This window comes from Sus scrofa, chromosome 7, assembly GCF_000003025.6.
Source record: "Sus scrofa isolate TJ Tabasco breed Duroc chromosome 7, Sscrofa11.1, whole genome shotgun sequence".
In the NCBI taxonomy this organism is placed as follows: domain Eukaryota; kingdom Metazoa; phylum Chordata; class Mammalia; order Artiodactyla; family Suidae; genus Sus; species Sus scrofa.
In genome coordinates this window covers 103,570,502-103,588,012 of record NC_010449.5, presented here as the reverse complement: position 1 = coordinate 103,588,012, position 17,511 = coordinate 103,570,502, and the positions used below count along the sequence as shown (strand labels likewise).

The window sequence follows — 17,511 nt, the reverse complement described above, 5'->3', positions numbered from 1 at the left end:
CCTCCTCTTCTTGGCCATCTTTTTTTTTTTTCCTTAAGTAATGTTTTAAAGAACATAAAATGATAATTCTACTCTTGTGTCTTAGGATTCAACTTCAAAGGAAATATTTCAATTGGTAGAATTTAGTGAAGTTGATGGAATTTCTACAATATATATTTTTATATACTTTTTTTTAGCTCAGATGTAAATTTGAGGGGACTGTGATTCAAATATGAGAAGTAATTGGCTTTAGGGGAAAACCTACACTCTGAGTTCTTATTTTAATGCTGGCTTATTCTTTTCCCTGTCCAATGCTGCTTTATTTAAGACTTGTCTTTTTTACATATACTTAAAGCCTTGAAATCCTAATTTATTGAAAAGATGCACATATTAACAATGTAATATTTATTTTACATTTAAAAATTTTTGTCAGGATGGCTTGTTTTCAGTCAAGTAGAGATGTAAAAATGGAAACCTTTGGGTCATGTTATAAGATGTATAAACCTAAGGCCAATTACAGGCTAAAATATAATGTCCAGATAGCAGATTATTTAAATATTTTTATTTCTTTACGAGGTTCAAATGGTTCTTCCAACATATTCTGTAAAGTACCCTATTCTTTAATAGGCTTTCAGGAATGTAGGGACTGTGGTAATGGGTCTTTACACCTCTCCCCCTAGAGAAAGACTAAATCAATCCAACTGATGGGTGGAAAGTAAATCGAAAAGATTGGAAATTCTATTAAGATTTTGTTTAGGAGTTCTTGTTGTGGCACAGTGGAAACAAATGCGACTAGTATCCATGAGGATATGGGTTCGATCCCTGGCCTTTCTCAGTGGGTCGGGTATCTGGCATTGCCCTGGGCTGTGGTGTAAGTCACAAATGTGGCTCGGATCCCGAGTTGCTGTGCCTGTGGCTTAGGCTGGCAGCTGTGGCATAGGCCAGCATCTGTGGCTTCAATTTGATTCCTAGCCTGGAAACCTCCATATGCTGTGGATGTGGCCCTAAAAAACAGAGAAAAGATATTGTTTAAGAGTACATTTTTTTTTTTCATTATGGGTCTCTTTCCATTAATAAATTGTTGTTTCATTCCTTTAAACTTAAGAAAAAAAGGAACACTCAAGAGCATAACATTAGCTCTCACCTCACAGAAACCACCAAGATGTTTGCTAAAATAAAATTGATTCTTTGCTTTAGGTCAGAAGTACAGGGTAGATCAGTGGTCCTTGTAAAATGTTTTCATAAGTGAAATAGTTCCAATTATTCCTTGTCATTTGTTGATTTTTGAAATATTGCTGATGAAATTTTCAGCCGCTTTATGTAGAAAGTGACTGTGAGAGGTGAAAGATTTATACATCCGTAGAGCATGAAATGGATAAACTGTGGATCAAGATAGATGTAGGTTCAAATTTCATCTCTCCAAATTGCTGATACATGACCTTGGACAAGTTATATAATCTCTGTTCTCTCTCATGTCCCATTTATAAGTTGGGTTATTATGAAAATAGAGTAAAAAAGATTTAGCAGGTGCACATCATAGTGTGAAATACCTTGCACTTAGCAGATATTCCACAAAAGACAGCTATCATTATTATGTAGTCTCTTTTTTATGTGCTCATATTATCATGTTTCTTTAAGTTTTTTATGACAAATGTCTGTTAAGAGCTCTTGTCAATAATACACTTTGAAACTTACGTATTGATGATGACATCTTGGATATTCACTTAGTATGGTGTTCTATATGCCAGACACTATGCTAACAGTCATTTTATTTAACGTATAGCTTGTCCTGATGAGGTAGTTTACTCATTTTATACATGATAACCTACAGCTTAGAGAAATTAAGTTACACTATTTGTAAGTGAACAAGTGGTTGTTCTCTTCAACACTAGGCTGTATATAATTTGTAAAGGAAATTACAAAAAATGAACATTATTTGTACTTGTCTTACATAATTTTAGTCTTTTATCTTGGGCACTGTATCTTAGGTTACTGAAGACTTGAGGCTATGGCATAGATCAATAAAAGAATAAAAAACCCCATCATAATCAGTGAAAAATGGATGGTTACAAATTTTAAGACAGACGAGAGGTGGAAGAGGAAGCAAACTAGTGATTAAGGAAAATCTCACTGAAGAGGTCAGGAAAGCAGGAGAGTTGAGTGAGATTTAGACAATGAGAGAAATAGAACGAAAACAACACTTTTGTATATGGCATGTGGTCAGCACTCATTATACATTCATCGTATGTCTAAATGAATTACCTAATGATATTCCTTAGGGGAGTGATGTGCATACACATCAGGAAGTATGAAAGTATTTGAGAATAGGAGTAGACAGAGGGAAGGATATTTTTAAGCAGAAAATTTCTAGGAAAAAGTGATGCAAATCATAGGTGGCACAAAGTTCAAAGAAAGTAGTAATTAAGCGGAACTTTTGTGTGTACAATTATGAAGTCATTGAAAACCTTTGAGTACAGTTTTATCAGTAATAAGTCAGAACCAGATGGCATGGGATTCTAGAAATGAACTGGTGTGAAAGAAGTCAGGGCAGCTGGTATAGACAGCCTGTTTATTGTAGAATTTTGTCATTCATTATGAAATATAAAGAATGTTTGCATGAAGTCATATTGATTAGGTTATATCAGTCCTGTATAACCATTAATGAGACAAAATGGCCCTCATGGTATAAAATTAAAAAGGAAAAATGAGACAAAGAATTTCCTTTTAATTACATCTAACCCACTATGAAATACACTACCTGGAGCAAGACTGAGGAAAAGAAACACAAATGAAGTAAACTGGTTTATATGAGTCTGCTTGCTATGCAGAACTCCATGGAATTAGCCTCAGAGATGCTATCAGTAATAGCACCTGAGACTTGATTCATGTCTCTTTACGTGAGGTAAATATTTACCGTTGATACATACTCATATACATGCTTACATAAGCAGACATTCGTTAAATTAACAGTGATTGGGAATTGGTTTTGAACTTGGTATGAACACTATTCTTTTTAAACCCTTATGTCTAGAGACTAAACTTCTGGATGTAATGGTGAACAATTTTCATATATATAAGTTCATTTCAGAAAAAAAAATCTACTTTTAATAGATGACTTCCGCTTTTTTATAGGTTTTTTCATCTGGTCCTGATATTAATTATGACCCACATCGCTGGTTAGCAGAAAGCAAGGTAATTAATCTTTGAATACTAAAGCTATCATAATGTTTATGACCTTCAAGGCATCATATTTGGGCTAGTCATATATTTTGGCATATAACTGAGCATATGAATGTATAATACTTCATTGCTGGGGAAGATATCATTGTATGCATTCGAGAAACCTCTGTGTTCTTTTAGTTTAACATTTAAACATTAACGTAAATATGTAAGTATGAAATAAGAGAATAAAGTAAAAATGTTTGCTTTTTTTTTTTCTTTTTAGGGCCACACCTGCAGCATATGAAAGTTCCCAGGCTAGGGGTGGAATCAGAGATACAGCTGCCAGCCTACACCATGGCCACAGCAACACGGATCCAAGCCACCTCTGCAACCCACACACAGCTCATGGCAATGCCAGATGCTTAACCCACTGAGCGAGGCCAGGGATCAAACCCACATCCTCCTGGATACTAGTCGGATTCATTTCTGCTGAGCCATGATGGGAACTCCTTAAAAATTTTGAAATATCAAAATTAGATATTGATGTTGAAATTGATATTCAAAATTGAAATATCAAAATTGTAAGAGAGACAAATTCTTCTGCCTTTTCCTTGGGATAGACAGTGTCTCTGGAGGGCCACAAAAGGTAGCTGTAACCAACCTTCATTTACACATATGTACTTATATTCTGGTTCTGGAGGGCAAGTTCAAAGCCTGCCAAATTTCTGTGTAGCTCAAGCAAATCCTTTACCTCTCTAGGTGTCTTGTTTTCTCATTTATAAAATGGAAAATGTAAATGTTATATTCTGAAGATAACTTTCCTGCTTTATGATTCTTTGATGTCATGATTTAAATTTAATGGAAGGTAAGAACAGTGTGCTAATTTTAGCAAAAAGATTCTTCTGTACTGTGGGATAGTTATCAGCTATCTTCATAAATAAGATCAACTCAGAAATTCATTAATTTAAATATATAGAAAAATTATGACCACATGAGATGTAGCTGTGTATTCAAGTACTAATACTTATGCATTTGCATTCTTTTTTAGAATTTTTTTTTTTTTTTTTGGCTTTAAAGTACTAAAATCTCCCATCCCATTTAAACTCTATAAGAAAACAAACTGTGCTATAAATCTCACCAGTTGTGGTCCAACTTAGAATTTTATTGCAGGAAAAAAAACCTTTAAGTTTGTACAATATATCCTTATTTTAAAATATGAGCAAAATGAGGTTTTAGAGAAAGTATGTAACTTTCCCAGTGCCATATAAGGGAATGGGAAAATGGATTACATGCCATGTCAGGGAGTTCCCTGAGTCTTTAAAACTTGTTCGAAGGAGTTCCCGTTGTAGTTCAGCAGATTAAGAACCCAGCATAGTCTCCATGAGGATGTGGGTTCCATCTCTGGTCCCGCTTAGTGGGTTAAGGATCAGTGGTTGTTGCAAACTGCAGTGTAAGTCACAGATGTGGCTCAGATCTGGTGTTGCTGTGGCACTGCAGCTGTGAATCAACCCTATTCAGGGAACTTCTATATGCTACAGGTGTGGCTCTAAAAAGAAAAAAAAAATTTTTTTTAAATACATGCCATGTCAGATTCACAATTAACGTCATTACCATTATGTGTATAACCTTCTGAAGTCTTTGTTCATTCAGCCAAGATTTATTGATTATGTACTTTTTTGTGTATATACATGGGGGATATAAGTGGTATTAAGACATGGAAATTAATAGGAAAATGGAGATGTAAACAAATTTTAGAAATCCTAAGGTATGTTTTATTATGGAAATGTGTAGACATTGATAAAGGAACATAGAAGAAAGAAGAGCCGATCATGCTATTTGTGCTGGCAGAATGGGAGGGTACAATGCTGCTGGTATGCCAGAGAGGGCTTCTGCAAAAAGTACAGTGTTAAAACTTAGTCATACAGGAGTTCCATCGTGACTCAGCGGTTAACGAATCTGACTAGGAACCATGAGATTGCGGGTTTCATCCCTGGTTTTGCTCAGTAGGTTAAGGATCCAGCGATGCCGTGAGTTGTGGTGTAGATCACAGACGCGGCTCGAATCTGGCGTTGCTGTGGCTCTGGCATAGGCCGGCGGCTACAGCTCTGATTAGACCCCTAGCCTGGGAACCTCCATATGCCGCGGAAGCGGCCCTAGAAAAGGCAAAAAGACAAAAACAAAAAACAAACAAAAAAACTTAGTCATACAAAAAATATGCAGAAGTTCTCTAGTTGGCTCAGTATAACAGTGGCAAGAAGATGAATACTTGAGCAAACACAGATAATGCCCTGAGATTGGTGAGTAAGGTATAGATGGGAGGTGATACAAAGGCGGAGTTCACTTTTGAAAACCAGATATTCATTAGAGAAGCTTCTTTTAAAAAACAAAACAAAACAAAAAAACAAAAAAAAACCTCTTAGTAGGAAACTAACAATATTATGACTCAACCTTGCAATCTACTTGGCTTTATAAAATTTCTCTCCTGCATTAAATACATTGGTCTTGTGCATACCTAACCATTTTTGATAGAGGCAGATGCAAACGTGTATTTATGCTACTTATACAGAAAATTTGTAATATCCATATTTTGCTGCCTCGGGATTTTTTAGCTTGAAATTTGTGCATTATTAAAGCATTTCTCTTTTTTTCTTTTTCCCAACCCCACAATTCTGACAAGAGCAATGTACTTGGAATTTTCTTTCAAGTTAAAATCTTTATCATTTCTGAATAGAAAGCTTTCACAGCTGTTGTTCAGTTAAATTATGAGAGCCAGAGATGACTCTTAATCATAGCTCTTTAATTTGGGAGCCAGTGAGCAGTTTTCCCTTATCATTTAATGGGATTGAACTTCTGATCAGACGAGTTTTAATACTGTGTGAGACATCTGTTCCTCCACAGTGTAAAAGGGTTGTGATAAGCAGTACTATGCTGACCAACTGAATTGAATCTATTTACTAGAAAGATGGCCTAGGTTATTGATGGGCTACAAAACTGTAATTCCCATGAACTATGACTGGACAGTTCTTATTAAAGATAAGATCTGAAATCAGAGGACAAAAGCTATATAGAAAGTAGAATTGCTCTTCAGCTAGTCCATGCTGACATCTTGCAGTATTAGAAGGACCTCTGATGGCATTTGGTAATTGTTTTCATAAATCTGCCAAATGAATTTCTTCTTTTAGTGTTAATTCTAGAAGAACTAGGGGATTAGGTGGCAATTGTGTCACTGTTGCTTTGTTGGTAATGGTGACACAGCATAATCATGAAGCCCAACTAAGAGCTGGACTAGGCTTATAGATAAAATAACCAGTGAATGGTGAGAATAATACATTACAGGGGAGAAGAGGGTTGACATGGTTGTTAAGTAAGGTAAGGATTTGATAAGGAATAGATAGGGGGTTAGTTTTCTCATAAATCCTGACAAGCCTAATAGAGGCCAAATTTTATTCAGTTTACAGAGAATTTACTAAGTAGCTACTATGCCCTGATTCTATATTACATTCTGTGGACGTAAAAATTAAGATATGATCCTTCCTCTTGAGGAACATGTTTACTTTAGAAAAGCTGAAACTTTAGCTGATAATTTCAATATCATATGTAAGAGATGTATCAGAGGTATGCAGGAGCTGCCTTAGAGGCTGATGCCACAGATGAATTTTGATGCTAGGCAGGTAAAGAGGAAAGACTCTTCATACAGAGTAAACAATTGTAGGAATGGCCTCGAAGAGAAATAGCATCATAAATGCAAAAGAACCCGAAGTGATTTGGCAATACTGCAGTACGAAAATGTGAGACGGGGAATGTCAGAGATGAGGCTCAAGGAGTTAGAGATAGGATCCATCAAGAAGAGCATTGTATGTCGTTTTAAAAGCTTGGGTCAGCTTTGCATTTAGAGGAGGAACCTCAAAGGAGTTTTGAATAGGAGAGCGATATGTTCATATTCATATTTTAGAAGCATCACTCTTGATAGTGATGTGAAAGGTAGATTAGAGAAGGAAAGCCCAAAGCCAGTAACACCGGCTCAGGGATGTTCAGGTGAGACCCATGTCTCTGGTTGAGGGAGGGTGAAATTTCAAGTTTAGGAAATTATAGAGATTCAGAGGAAGGAATAGACCAAAGAAATATTTGGATAACAATATGCAGGTTATGCTTAATGTTCTGTCAGGGGCTGCTGGAGAGGGAGATGTCCAGGATTTTCCATTTAAACTAGAGGATGCAGTCAAAGGTTGGTATCATAATAAACAAGCATGCAGGATCCTAGGAAGGCAAGCTAGCAGAAATATTGGAAGAGTTTCCACCACAGGAATTGATATCCAGAAAGTTCCATCTGGATAGGAAGGCCCAAAGAGAAGCAGGGATAAAGGCACAGGTCAGAGTTTAGGTTCAAATCATGGAAAGAAATGAGATTTAGCAAAGACAATTCTAATGAGAAAATAGGGATAAATGATCGTATCTAGAGCCAACAGGTACTCTTCAAGATGGAATCGCAGTACTAGCAAGCATCACTCGTCATCCCAGATCTTAAGTTATCATTTTATCATAGTGAATAAAAGGAAAGTTGGTGTGAGCTGCTCTTCAGCATGAGGCAGGAACCTTAGTGCCTCTTTGTTTTCTGAGCACATTTAATTCTGGGAGTCTGGTATTAATTATTCTTAAGATACACAAAGGTGAATTTATATGATTCTTTAGCTGTGATGATCTTTTCCTTCTTGGTCTTTATCCTACTGTGTTGAAATTCCCAGTTATTCTTTTCCTTTCTTTAGTCTGTAAGCTTCATAAGGGAAGACCTGTGTCTTTTCTGTTCCTTACTGCATCTTTAACACCACAAGCCTTGGCTAAATGCTCCATAAATATCTTTTAAGATAGTAATTGTATTTGGTTTGCTGCATCTTTTAAGATAGTAATTGCATTAGGTTTGATGGTAACTGTATTACATTTTACTACTCAGGTTACTTCCTTTGCTTAAATATCACCAATGTATAAATAATAAGCAGATAGATTTTGATAAATATGTGGATTCTCAAATACTAGTTTTATTTGAGATTTTAAGATTATAAATATAAGAAATGTGTTTCCAAATGACCTGCGAATTTTCCTGTATTCTATTTGGTATCATCCCAAAGAGTCATACTTTTTATAGTATAACATGTTCTACATGTTGACAAGCATTTGTTTTTCTCTATGATTTTTGTAGTATTGTAACCAAAGCAGCTTTTAGAGATCACAAAGTTTAACTTTCTTATTTTGTAGATGAGAAAGAGGTCCTGGGAGTTGTGAGTTTTACCTAAGGATATAAAGCTAGTTACTGAGAAGAATTTGCTACCTGGGTCTCTGAAATCTGTGCCATTGTTTTTTCCACTGATTGTGTGACCTACACTTAATATAGATGCTATATTTATGAATATTATCTTTTTAATGATGTGGATTTTAAAAAATAGTGAGAAGTGTTAGACCCATTGTATTTAATTCTTATTGAAGGATGCAAATTTGATCATCTAGTACTTTATTCTTCCTGTGTAGACGTCAAAATGTGGCACAAATACTTCAATATCTTCATTCATGTGTTGGAAATATATTTTAGGTAGTATACAGGGAACATATCCAGTTTAATTAGAGAAATTATTTTGTACTTTTAATGTACTCTTATTGGAGATATTTCTTCCTGATTATATTCAAATTAAGTAGAAAATGGAGGAAGAATTATTGAAAGAATTATAATTGTACTTTGAGGTTGATTTAGATTTGAATTTTGCATTTCTGATTTAATTCTTATTTTGGTGATCTGGCATATTCTAAAACATTGCCATACTCTTTATCTCTGATTCTTATGTAAATACTTTCTCTCAAAATTGTTTTTTAGAGTTTTGGTATAGGAAGCATAGTAGTTAAAAGCAGCAAAATTATGGTTCTTGATATTATTCCTAACTCTACCAACTATAATCTTTTTATTTGAATTTTCTGTTTTCCTTAGTTTTTAGCTTTGAGTCATTTCTTAGTGACTCAAGATATTATTTCACTAAATCTCACTAGCAGATTCTTACAGACCAAGAAGATTATTTTTATTATTTACTGGGTACTTATAAATATTCCCACCTAATCACAACTAAGAAAGTAAAAAACTGCCTTATTTATAAATTCTTTCCCTATTTTGGTTTATTTAGCAATACTTGTTGATGTAATTAAATAAATGAGAGTATTGTGTAATCTGTAAGATGCTCTTGTGAGTAGTTAATAGAATGGTGTTTGCACTGTGATTAATAGCCTTGTCAGCTAATTATTGTTTGGAATTGGTAAAGTTATTCCTATACTGTGTTCCAAGCTGCTTCTCAAGAGTACTTAATGAAAGATGCTGGCTGTTTCTCTAATAAACACTGATTCTCATAATTGATTATTGGTTGATTAAATTTCCATAAGTTGATTTGTTTTATAAGATTAATAATATATTCTGCCTACTTATTCAATTCATAACAAGCATCTAACTATAACCTATTTTTAATTCTATATGGCACTGGAATAAAGCCTTCATATGAATTAACTGAAGCTTTAGGTCATAAAGTGTTAATCTGCTGGGAATGCCATAACAAAATATCACAGACTGGGTAGCTTGAGCGGAAGATATTTATTTTCTCACAGTTGTGGAGCCCAGAAGTCCAAGATCAAGGTGCCAGTCTTGGTTTCTGGTGAGGCTTCTCTTTGCCTTGTGGACAGCTACCTTTCAAGTGGGAGCAGGGAGTGAGGGACTAGGAGGTATGGTTGGAAGAACTGAAGGTTAAGGGTCGGAGAGTGTGTCTTCCTCTTCTTTAAGGACACCAGCCTTGTAGGATAGAGCCCCACCCTTATGGCCTCTTGAACCAACTTAATTACTTCCCTAAAGCCTCTATGTTCAATACTTTCACACTGATGGTTGGGGCTTTAACATATGATTTTGAGGGTATAGAATTCAGTCCACAACACAGATCAAACCTGACTAATGCTTTGTTTCAGAAAATTTTTTGTAATTGTTTTGGTTTTATCAGGATTAGTAAAAGTATTGTTAGGACAAAACAGAATTCGTGTATTTCTGTTATCATCTCTTAGCAGTGGTAGTGAACACAGGCCATAGATTAGATGGAATAAGTAGGAGAGCACTGAGAACAGAGAAACGTGAAGTTATTTTCTAAATTTTAAGTTAAATCATTGGGAAAGAACAGATTAAACTGGATGATTGGAGCTGATGATCCCCAGGGACTCATTTTGTTTGGACCACATGAGTTTTAAAAAATTGACTTGGTAGTGAATATTAAAAAAAAATCAAGTAAGTGCATTGGTACAACATGGAATTTGGTTTCCTTTTGAGATATCAGAAGGTCTGATAATGCTAGAGTTTCATTCTCTTATGATAGAAAACCATCAGAGTTGAGAAGAACCATTGACATGCCCACATTAGATAGTGTTTCCTTCTAACCCTTTTTTTATGTGATTGCATTTTTATAATCCAAATTGATAATTTCAGATCCTAAATATGTTATTTTTGAATGTTGGCTAAGCTTTTTAAATACAGTTTACTGTCATTTGACATAGTCTCCATCAAATTCTATTGACTCCCAGTATGGAAGAGAAGTATTACTTGCATTTTTATCTTTATGCATGCATGTTATTTTTCTTAAAGTAAATTTAGGAGGACTACATATATCTCTTGTATCCATGTGTGGTTCAAAATGGTAAAATATGTGGCACTTCTCAAGAAAAACAAAAGAGAACATATTTTCTATGTACTTTTTTCTTTTTCTTTTTTTGGTCTTTTTAGGGCCCCACCCATGGCATATGGAAGTTCACAGTTTAGGGGTTGAATTGGAGCTGTAGCCACTGGCCTGTGCCACAGCCACAGCAACACCAGGTCTGAGCCACATTTGCGGCCTACACTGCAGCTCAGGGCAATGCCGGATCCTTAACCCACTGAGCAAGGGCAGGGATTGAACCTGCGTCCTCACGATACTAGTAGGGAGGGTTCATTACTGCTAGCCACAATGGGAACTCCCTATTTTCTATGAACTTTTATTAATGTTTCCTACTTGGCACCTTTAGCATTTATAGTTGTGGTCTCCGATGTAAACCAATTGAATTAACTGTTATATTATCTATCTGATAATGGCTTGGTCCTAGAACAGTTGGTCTTCCCATTAAAAGAGATGAAATAACCTGACTCCTTTTGCTCTGTCTTAACCGGGATTCTAATGACCAGATGTAGACCTCATAGCTTTTACCAATCCATATTTGATGGTTTTTTTTGCTTTTTTTTTTTTTTTAGGGCTGCACCCATAGTATATGGAGATTCTCAGGCCAGGGGTCGAATCAGAGCCACGGCTGCCAGCCTATGCCAGAGCCACAGCAACACGGGATCCAAGCTGCATCTTTGACCTACACCACAGCTCACAGCAACACCGGATCCTTAACCCGCTGAGCAAGGCCGGGGATTGAACCCACAACCTCATGGTTCCTAACCGGGTTCGTTTCCACTGTGCCACGACGGGAACTCCCACATTTGATTTTTTAAAAGTGCATTTCTTCAGGTTAATCTCTTTCAAATTTTATCTTGCATGTTTGTATTCTTCTGTATATCAAGGCTATTTCATTTTATTCTTGATTTAAAGGTATTGTCTATCATGCAGATATATCAATTTAATATTCTAATACCTATCATTTGTGAGAATATTAAGTAGTATCTGATCTTAGACTAATCCTGGGGTATTTGCCATCTGAAAGCTGTTGTTTAGGACTGTGCACATATGGCGTACAGTTATCAGGGTTGGCATATGTACATCCTTCCAGCTCCTCTTTGTGGTTGTGTTTTTTATAATTCGAATGAGTAGTGTTTAGTCTTAAACATGTTACATTTGAATGTTCACTAAGCTTTTTTAATATAGTAATACTAAAAATACTAAAAATAATCCTTTTTTGTTTGTTTTTCAGATCCACAATCTCTTTTTCTTTTTCTACCTCTTTACAAAAAAACAAAACAAAAACTAGCATCTAATCTAATTAAATGTATTCATTTAATTATGCATTTCAGGGCCTCACTATGTGCAGAACTAGCGGTCTGTGTGTGTGTGTGCACAAGCATATGTATGTTATGTATAAAAATCCCAAGGAGGGAGTTCCTGTCGTGGCTCAGCGGTAACGAACCCGACTAGTATCCATGAGGACGCGGGTTCAATCCCTAGCCTCGTGCAGTGTGTTAAATGATCTGGCCTTGCAGTGAGCTGTGGTAAAGGTTGCAGATGCGGCTTGAATCTGGTGTTGCTCAGCTGTGGTGTAGGCCAGCAGCTACAGCTCTGATTCGACCCCTAGTCTGGGAACTTGTGTATATTCAGGCATGACACTAAAAAAAAAAAAAAAAAAAAACCCAAGGAGATTTTAATTGAAGAATATTATAAAATTCTTGAAAAATGTCTTGAGGATTCATTATATTAAATCCTTTAACATACAAGAATAAAGATGTGTATGTATGTGTTTGAGGTGCCAAGAACAAAAAGCCTTTGTTGAAAGTATATCTATTCCAGAAACTATATATCTAACCTTTTCCTCTTTTTCTTTTTCCCTTGCATCATACCAATAATAATATGATTGTCACTGGGGCTTTTCAGATTATTTACTTTTCTCTTCTTTTCTTTTTTTTTTTTTTTTTTTTTTGGTCTTTTCTAGGGCCACACCAGTGGCATATGGAGGTTCCCAGGCTAGAGGTCTAATCAGGGATCGAACCCGCAACCTCATAGTTCCTTGTCGGATTCGTTAACCACTGAGCCACGATGGGAACTCCCCAGATTATTTTCTTGAGGAACTGGCAAAGTTTGATAAGATGAACAAAAGATGTGGCCTATAGATTCAGAAGCAGGCAGTGATAGCGTAGGTTTTTCCTTATTTTGCCTTGTTAAGATCAAATAATAAATTAATGATTTAAGTAATAATGTTTTAGGATAGTTTTCCAACTGAACTGTATCTAAAATTACTGATTAAATTATCTAGAATAATTTTTATTAGATAGTATGTTGAGTACATTCTCATTTTAAGATTATAACTATCTATACATACAGACACACACATGTATGTAATCCGTTATTAGTTACACAGTTAAAAAAAAAAAAAGCATGTAAATTGTAATAGCAATAACCTAACATGTGAGAGGGAAGAGAAGTAAAGGCATAAAGTTCAAATTTCTATTGAAGTTAACTTGTTACCAGTTTAAAAATAGGGTGTTTTAACTTTAAGATATTTTATGTAAGCCTCATGAGTACAAGCGTAATCCTGTAGTGATTACATAAAACATCATGATAAAGATGTCAAAGAATTCTGTTACCAGAAGACAACAAAACACAAAAAAAGGATAGCAGGATAAGAAACAAGGAACACGGAATCTGCAAAATAGCCAGGAAACAATGAATAAAATGGCAATAGTGAGTCCTTACCTATCAATAATTACTTTAAATGTACATGAATAAAATTCTCCAATTAAAAGATACAGAATAAATAGATTTTAAAAAAAAAGATCCAACAGTATTCTGTCTATTAAGAGACTTACTTTAGTCTTAAAGATACACATAGATTGAGAGTGAAGTGATGGACGAAGACATTTCAAGCAGATGGTAACCAAACCAAACCAAAAACAAGGGTAGCCATACTTAGACAAAATAGACTTTAAACTAAAAATGTTAAAAAGAGCCAAGGAAACTATTATATCTGGAATGGATGGGTAGTGGGGTCCCTGTATAGCACGGGGAATGTGTGTAATTGGGTCACTTTGTTGTACAACAGAACTTGCTGAAACATTGTAAATCAACTATACTTTAATAATAATAAAAAATATGAAGTATAGAAAAAAGAGCCAAGGAAGATCATTATAAAGGGATCAATACAAGAAGAGAGAACAGTTGTAAATATTCGTGTGCCCATCGTTTGAGCACCTAAATATTTAAAAGAACTAACAGAGCTGAAATGGGAAAGACACAGTAATAAATAGAGTAATTATATAAACGTTTTAATATTTATATTCGTCTTTAGTAGGTATAAAGGCATATTCAGCATAAACAATTTGATGGTCATGTTCTCAGTCCTATCTTGATTTGATGGGCTGAGCTGCAGTTATTTTTGACAAAAATGTATATTTTTAAAATTACTTGTGCCTTCTTTTTGACAGTTTTTGACGTTAATGATATCCGCTTTGTTGTAATTTATTCCTTTGGAGGTCTGTCATCCCAGACCCTTGTATTTTCCTCCTGCCTTTCCATCTACATCCCAGTTTTATTTTTAAATTTCTCTTATGTTCATCTTTTCTTAGCCCTATTCTATTCTCTCTGTAAATATTCCTCATGGTTTATTTTATCTGTTCTTGTACTGTTAGCTTGCTTTATGCTTCCTTTATGTTTAGTCTGTATCTCTTGCCCACAGTTTACATCTCTTGAGCTTTAGATTTATGTATCTAGTTAGTCATCTTTACTTCAGTTTCTTTTTTTCCTAACAATTTCATTACATTTCAACCTAATGTTAACTTCTTAGGCCCTAAGTCTTTGCTTTGTCTAGGTTTCCTGTTTCAATTTCTTAGGCTAAAAATTGGCCATCAATATTGATTTCTTCTTCTTCCTTACTCCTCACATTTAATTCTCAAGCACATACACTTTGGTCCAATCCTTACCATTTTCACTTGTTTGGAATACTGTAGCAGCCTCTTGACTTCCAGCCTCCAGTATTTGCTCCACTCTGTGTAGAGAGTATGCTTTCTACAGACAGTTAAATTCACTTCCTTGTCTCTCATATTGTGGTTAGATGGGGATAGTGTTACATTTCTCATCCTCACCCTAACCATGTTTTCTTTCTAAATGCATTAGTAGAAAGTTATAATAAAAAGTACTTGTTTTATCTCACAAAATTGACCATATTTTCTGTGCTCTGGAACTCTTTTTCTCTCTTTCTATTTGCACGAGTATTTCAAAGTGGATATTGGGAAATGAAGCAGGCCTAATTAAGGTTCTGGAATAATAATTGGAAGTCAATATCCTAATTTAAGTTTGGGACTTCCTGTATTTGTTTAGTGATATATAGACAAGACAGAGGCCTACAAATTGTATGGTAAGTACTACAACCAGGTCTCATCTCTGCAGGAAGGTTTAATTTTATCTTTGTTCATCTGTCCCCTCTTACTTCCCCCTCCTCCCCCTTTTTTTGTTGTTGTTAAATAACAGATAAATTGAGATACAATTTGTGTAGCATACAATGCAATTTATTTAGAGTTACCATTCAGTAGTTTTTAGTATATTCACAGAGATGTGCAGCCATCACTATGTGAATTTTAGAACATTTTTATTATATCCCAAAAAGAAAATATAGACCATTATCCATCACATCCTTTTTTTTTTTTTTAACCATTTTAACCATTCATAAGTGTATAGCTCAGTGATATTAAGTAACATTCACATTGTCATGCAGACATCCCCACCATTCATCTCCAGGACTTTTTGTCTTCCCAAACCGACACTCTACAACCATTAACAATAATTCTCCATCCCTCTCTCCGCCAGCCCCTGGTAACCACCATTCTACTTTCTGTGTTGATGAATTTGACTACTCGGGGCACCCAGCATGCGTGGGATTATACAGTATCTGTCTTTTGTGACTGGCTTGTTTTCATTTAGCAGAATGTCTTCTAAGTTTGTCCCATGTCGTAGCATGTGTCAGAATTGCCTTCCTTTTTCAGGCACATGATATTCCACTAAGTGGACATGCCACATTTGGGGCGTGTGGATTGGTGGACACTTAGGAGAAGTGTCTAGTGGCTATTGTGAATAATGCTACTGCGAACATGGGTGCATAAAAATGTGTTTGCGTCCCTTCTTTCAATTCTTTTGGGTATATATCCAGAAATGGAATTGCTGGATAACATGGTGATTGTTTTTTTGGATTTTTTTGAGGAACTGCTGCACAGCAGTTTTCCAGAGCAGCTAGCTGCATCATTTTACATCCCCATCAGCAGTGCACCAGGGCCCTAATTTCTCTACATCCTCGCCAACAATTGTTATTTTCTAGTTTTTTGATTATAGCCATTCTATTGGGTGTTGTTATTTGCATTTCCCTAAGGATTAGTGGTGTTGAGCATCTTTTCTTATACTTATTGACCATTTATGTATCTTCTTTGGAGAAAGGTCTATTCAAGTCCTTTCTCCATTTGGAATTGGTTTTTTGTTGTTGTTAAGTTGCAGGAGTTCTTTATATATTCTGGATATTAATCCCTTATCAGATATTTTCTCCCCTTTTGTGGGCTGCCTTTTCACTCTGATAGTGTCCTGTGATGCACAAAAGTTTTAAATATTGTTGCAGTCCATTTAATCTATTTTTTCTTTTGTTTCCTTTGCTGTTGGTCTCATATCCAAGAAATCATTTTCAGACAATGGTATTTTTATTGTTTTTAATTATTTATTTTTGAATTTATCACATCTGTATTTGTATAATGATCATAACAATCTGATTTCACAGGATTTCCATTCCACAGCCCAGGAACATCCCCCACCCCCCAAACTGGCTCCTCCGGAGACCATAAGTTTTTCAATGTCTGTGAGTCAGCATCTGTTCTGCAAAGAAGTTCAGTCTGTCCTTTTTTCAGGTTTCACATGTCAGTGAAAGCATTGGATGTTGGTGTCTCATTGTATGGCTGACTTCACTTAGCATGATAGATTCTAGGTCCATCCGTGTTGCAAAAAATGCTGGTATTTCGTTCTTTTTAATGGCTGAGTAATATTCCATTGTGTATATGTACCACATCTTCTGGATCCACTCCTCTGTCGATGGACATTTAGGTTGTTTCCATGTCTTGGCTATTGTAAATAGTGCTGCAATGAACATTGGAGTACATGTGTCTTTGCGAGTCATGGTTTTCTCTGGATAGATGCCAGGAGTGGGATTGCTGGATCAAATGGTAGTTCTATGTTTAGTTTTCTGAGGCATCTCCATACTGCTTTCCACAGTGGTTGCACCAATTTACAATCCCACCAACAGTGTACTAGTGTTCCTTTTTCTCCACACCCTCTCCAGCACTTATTGTTTGTAGACTTTTGGATGAAGGCCATTCTGGCTGGTGTAAGGTGGTACCTCAGAGTGGTTTTGATTTGCATCTCTCTAATAATGAGTGATGTTGAACATCTTTTCATGTTTTTCTTGGCCATCTGTATGTCTTCTTTGGAGAATTGTCTGTTTAGATCTTCTGCCCATTTTTTCATAGGCTTGTTTGGTTTTTTGGTATGGAGCTGTAGAAGGTGTTTATAAATTTTGTAGATTAATCCCTTGTCAGTTGATTCACTTGCAAAGATTTTCTCCCATTCTGTAGGTTGTCTTTTTGTGTTGTTTAGG

General features: G+C 35.6%; 1 protein-coding gene across 14 annotated transcripts in view; it reads left to right on the top strand.

Annotated features, from left to right (window-relative positions):
* The window catches only part of CEP128 (centrosomal protein 128), a 414,346-nt gene that overhangs the window by 172,311 nt on the left and 224,524 nt on the right, over positions 1-17,511 (top strand). For all 14 annotated transcript variants that reach the window (XM_021099567.1, XM_021099565.1, XM_021099569.1 and 11 more), the window contains one exon: positions 3,112-3,171. In XM_021099567.1, coding sequence (XP_020955226.1) covers positions 3,112-3,171 — 60 coding nt within the window. The remainder of the gene's footprint in view (positions 1-3,111; positions 3,172-17,511) is intronic.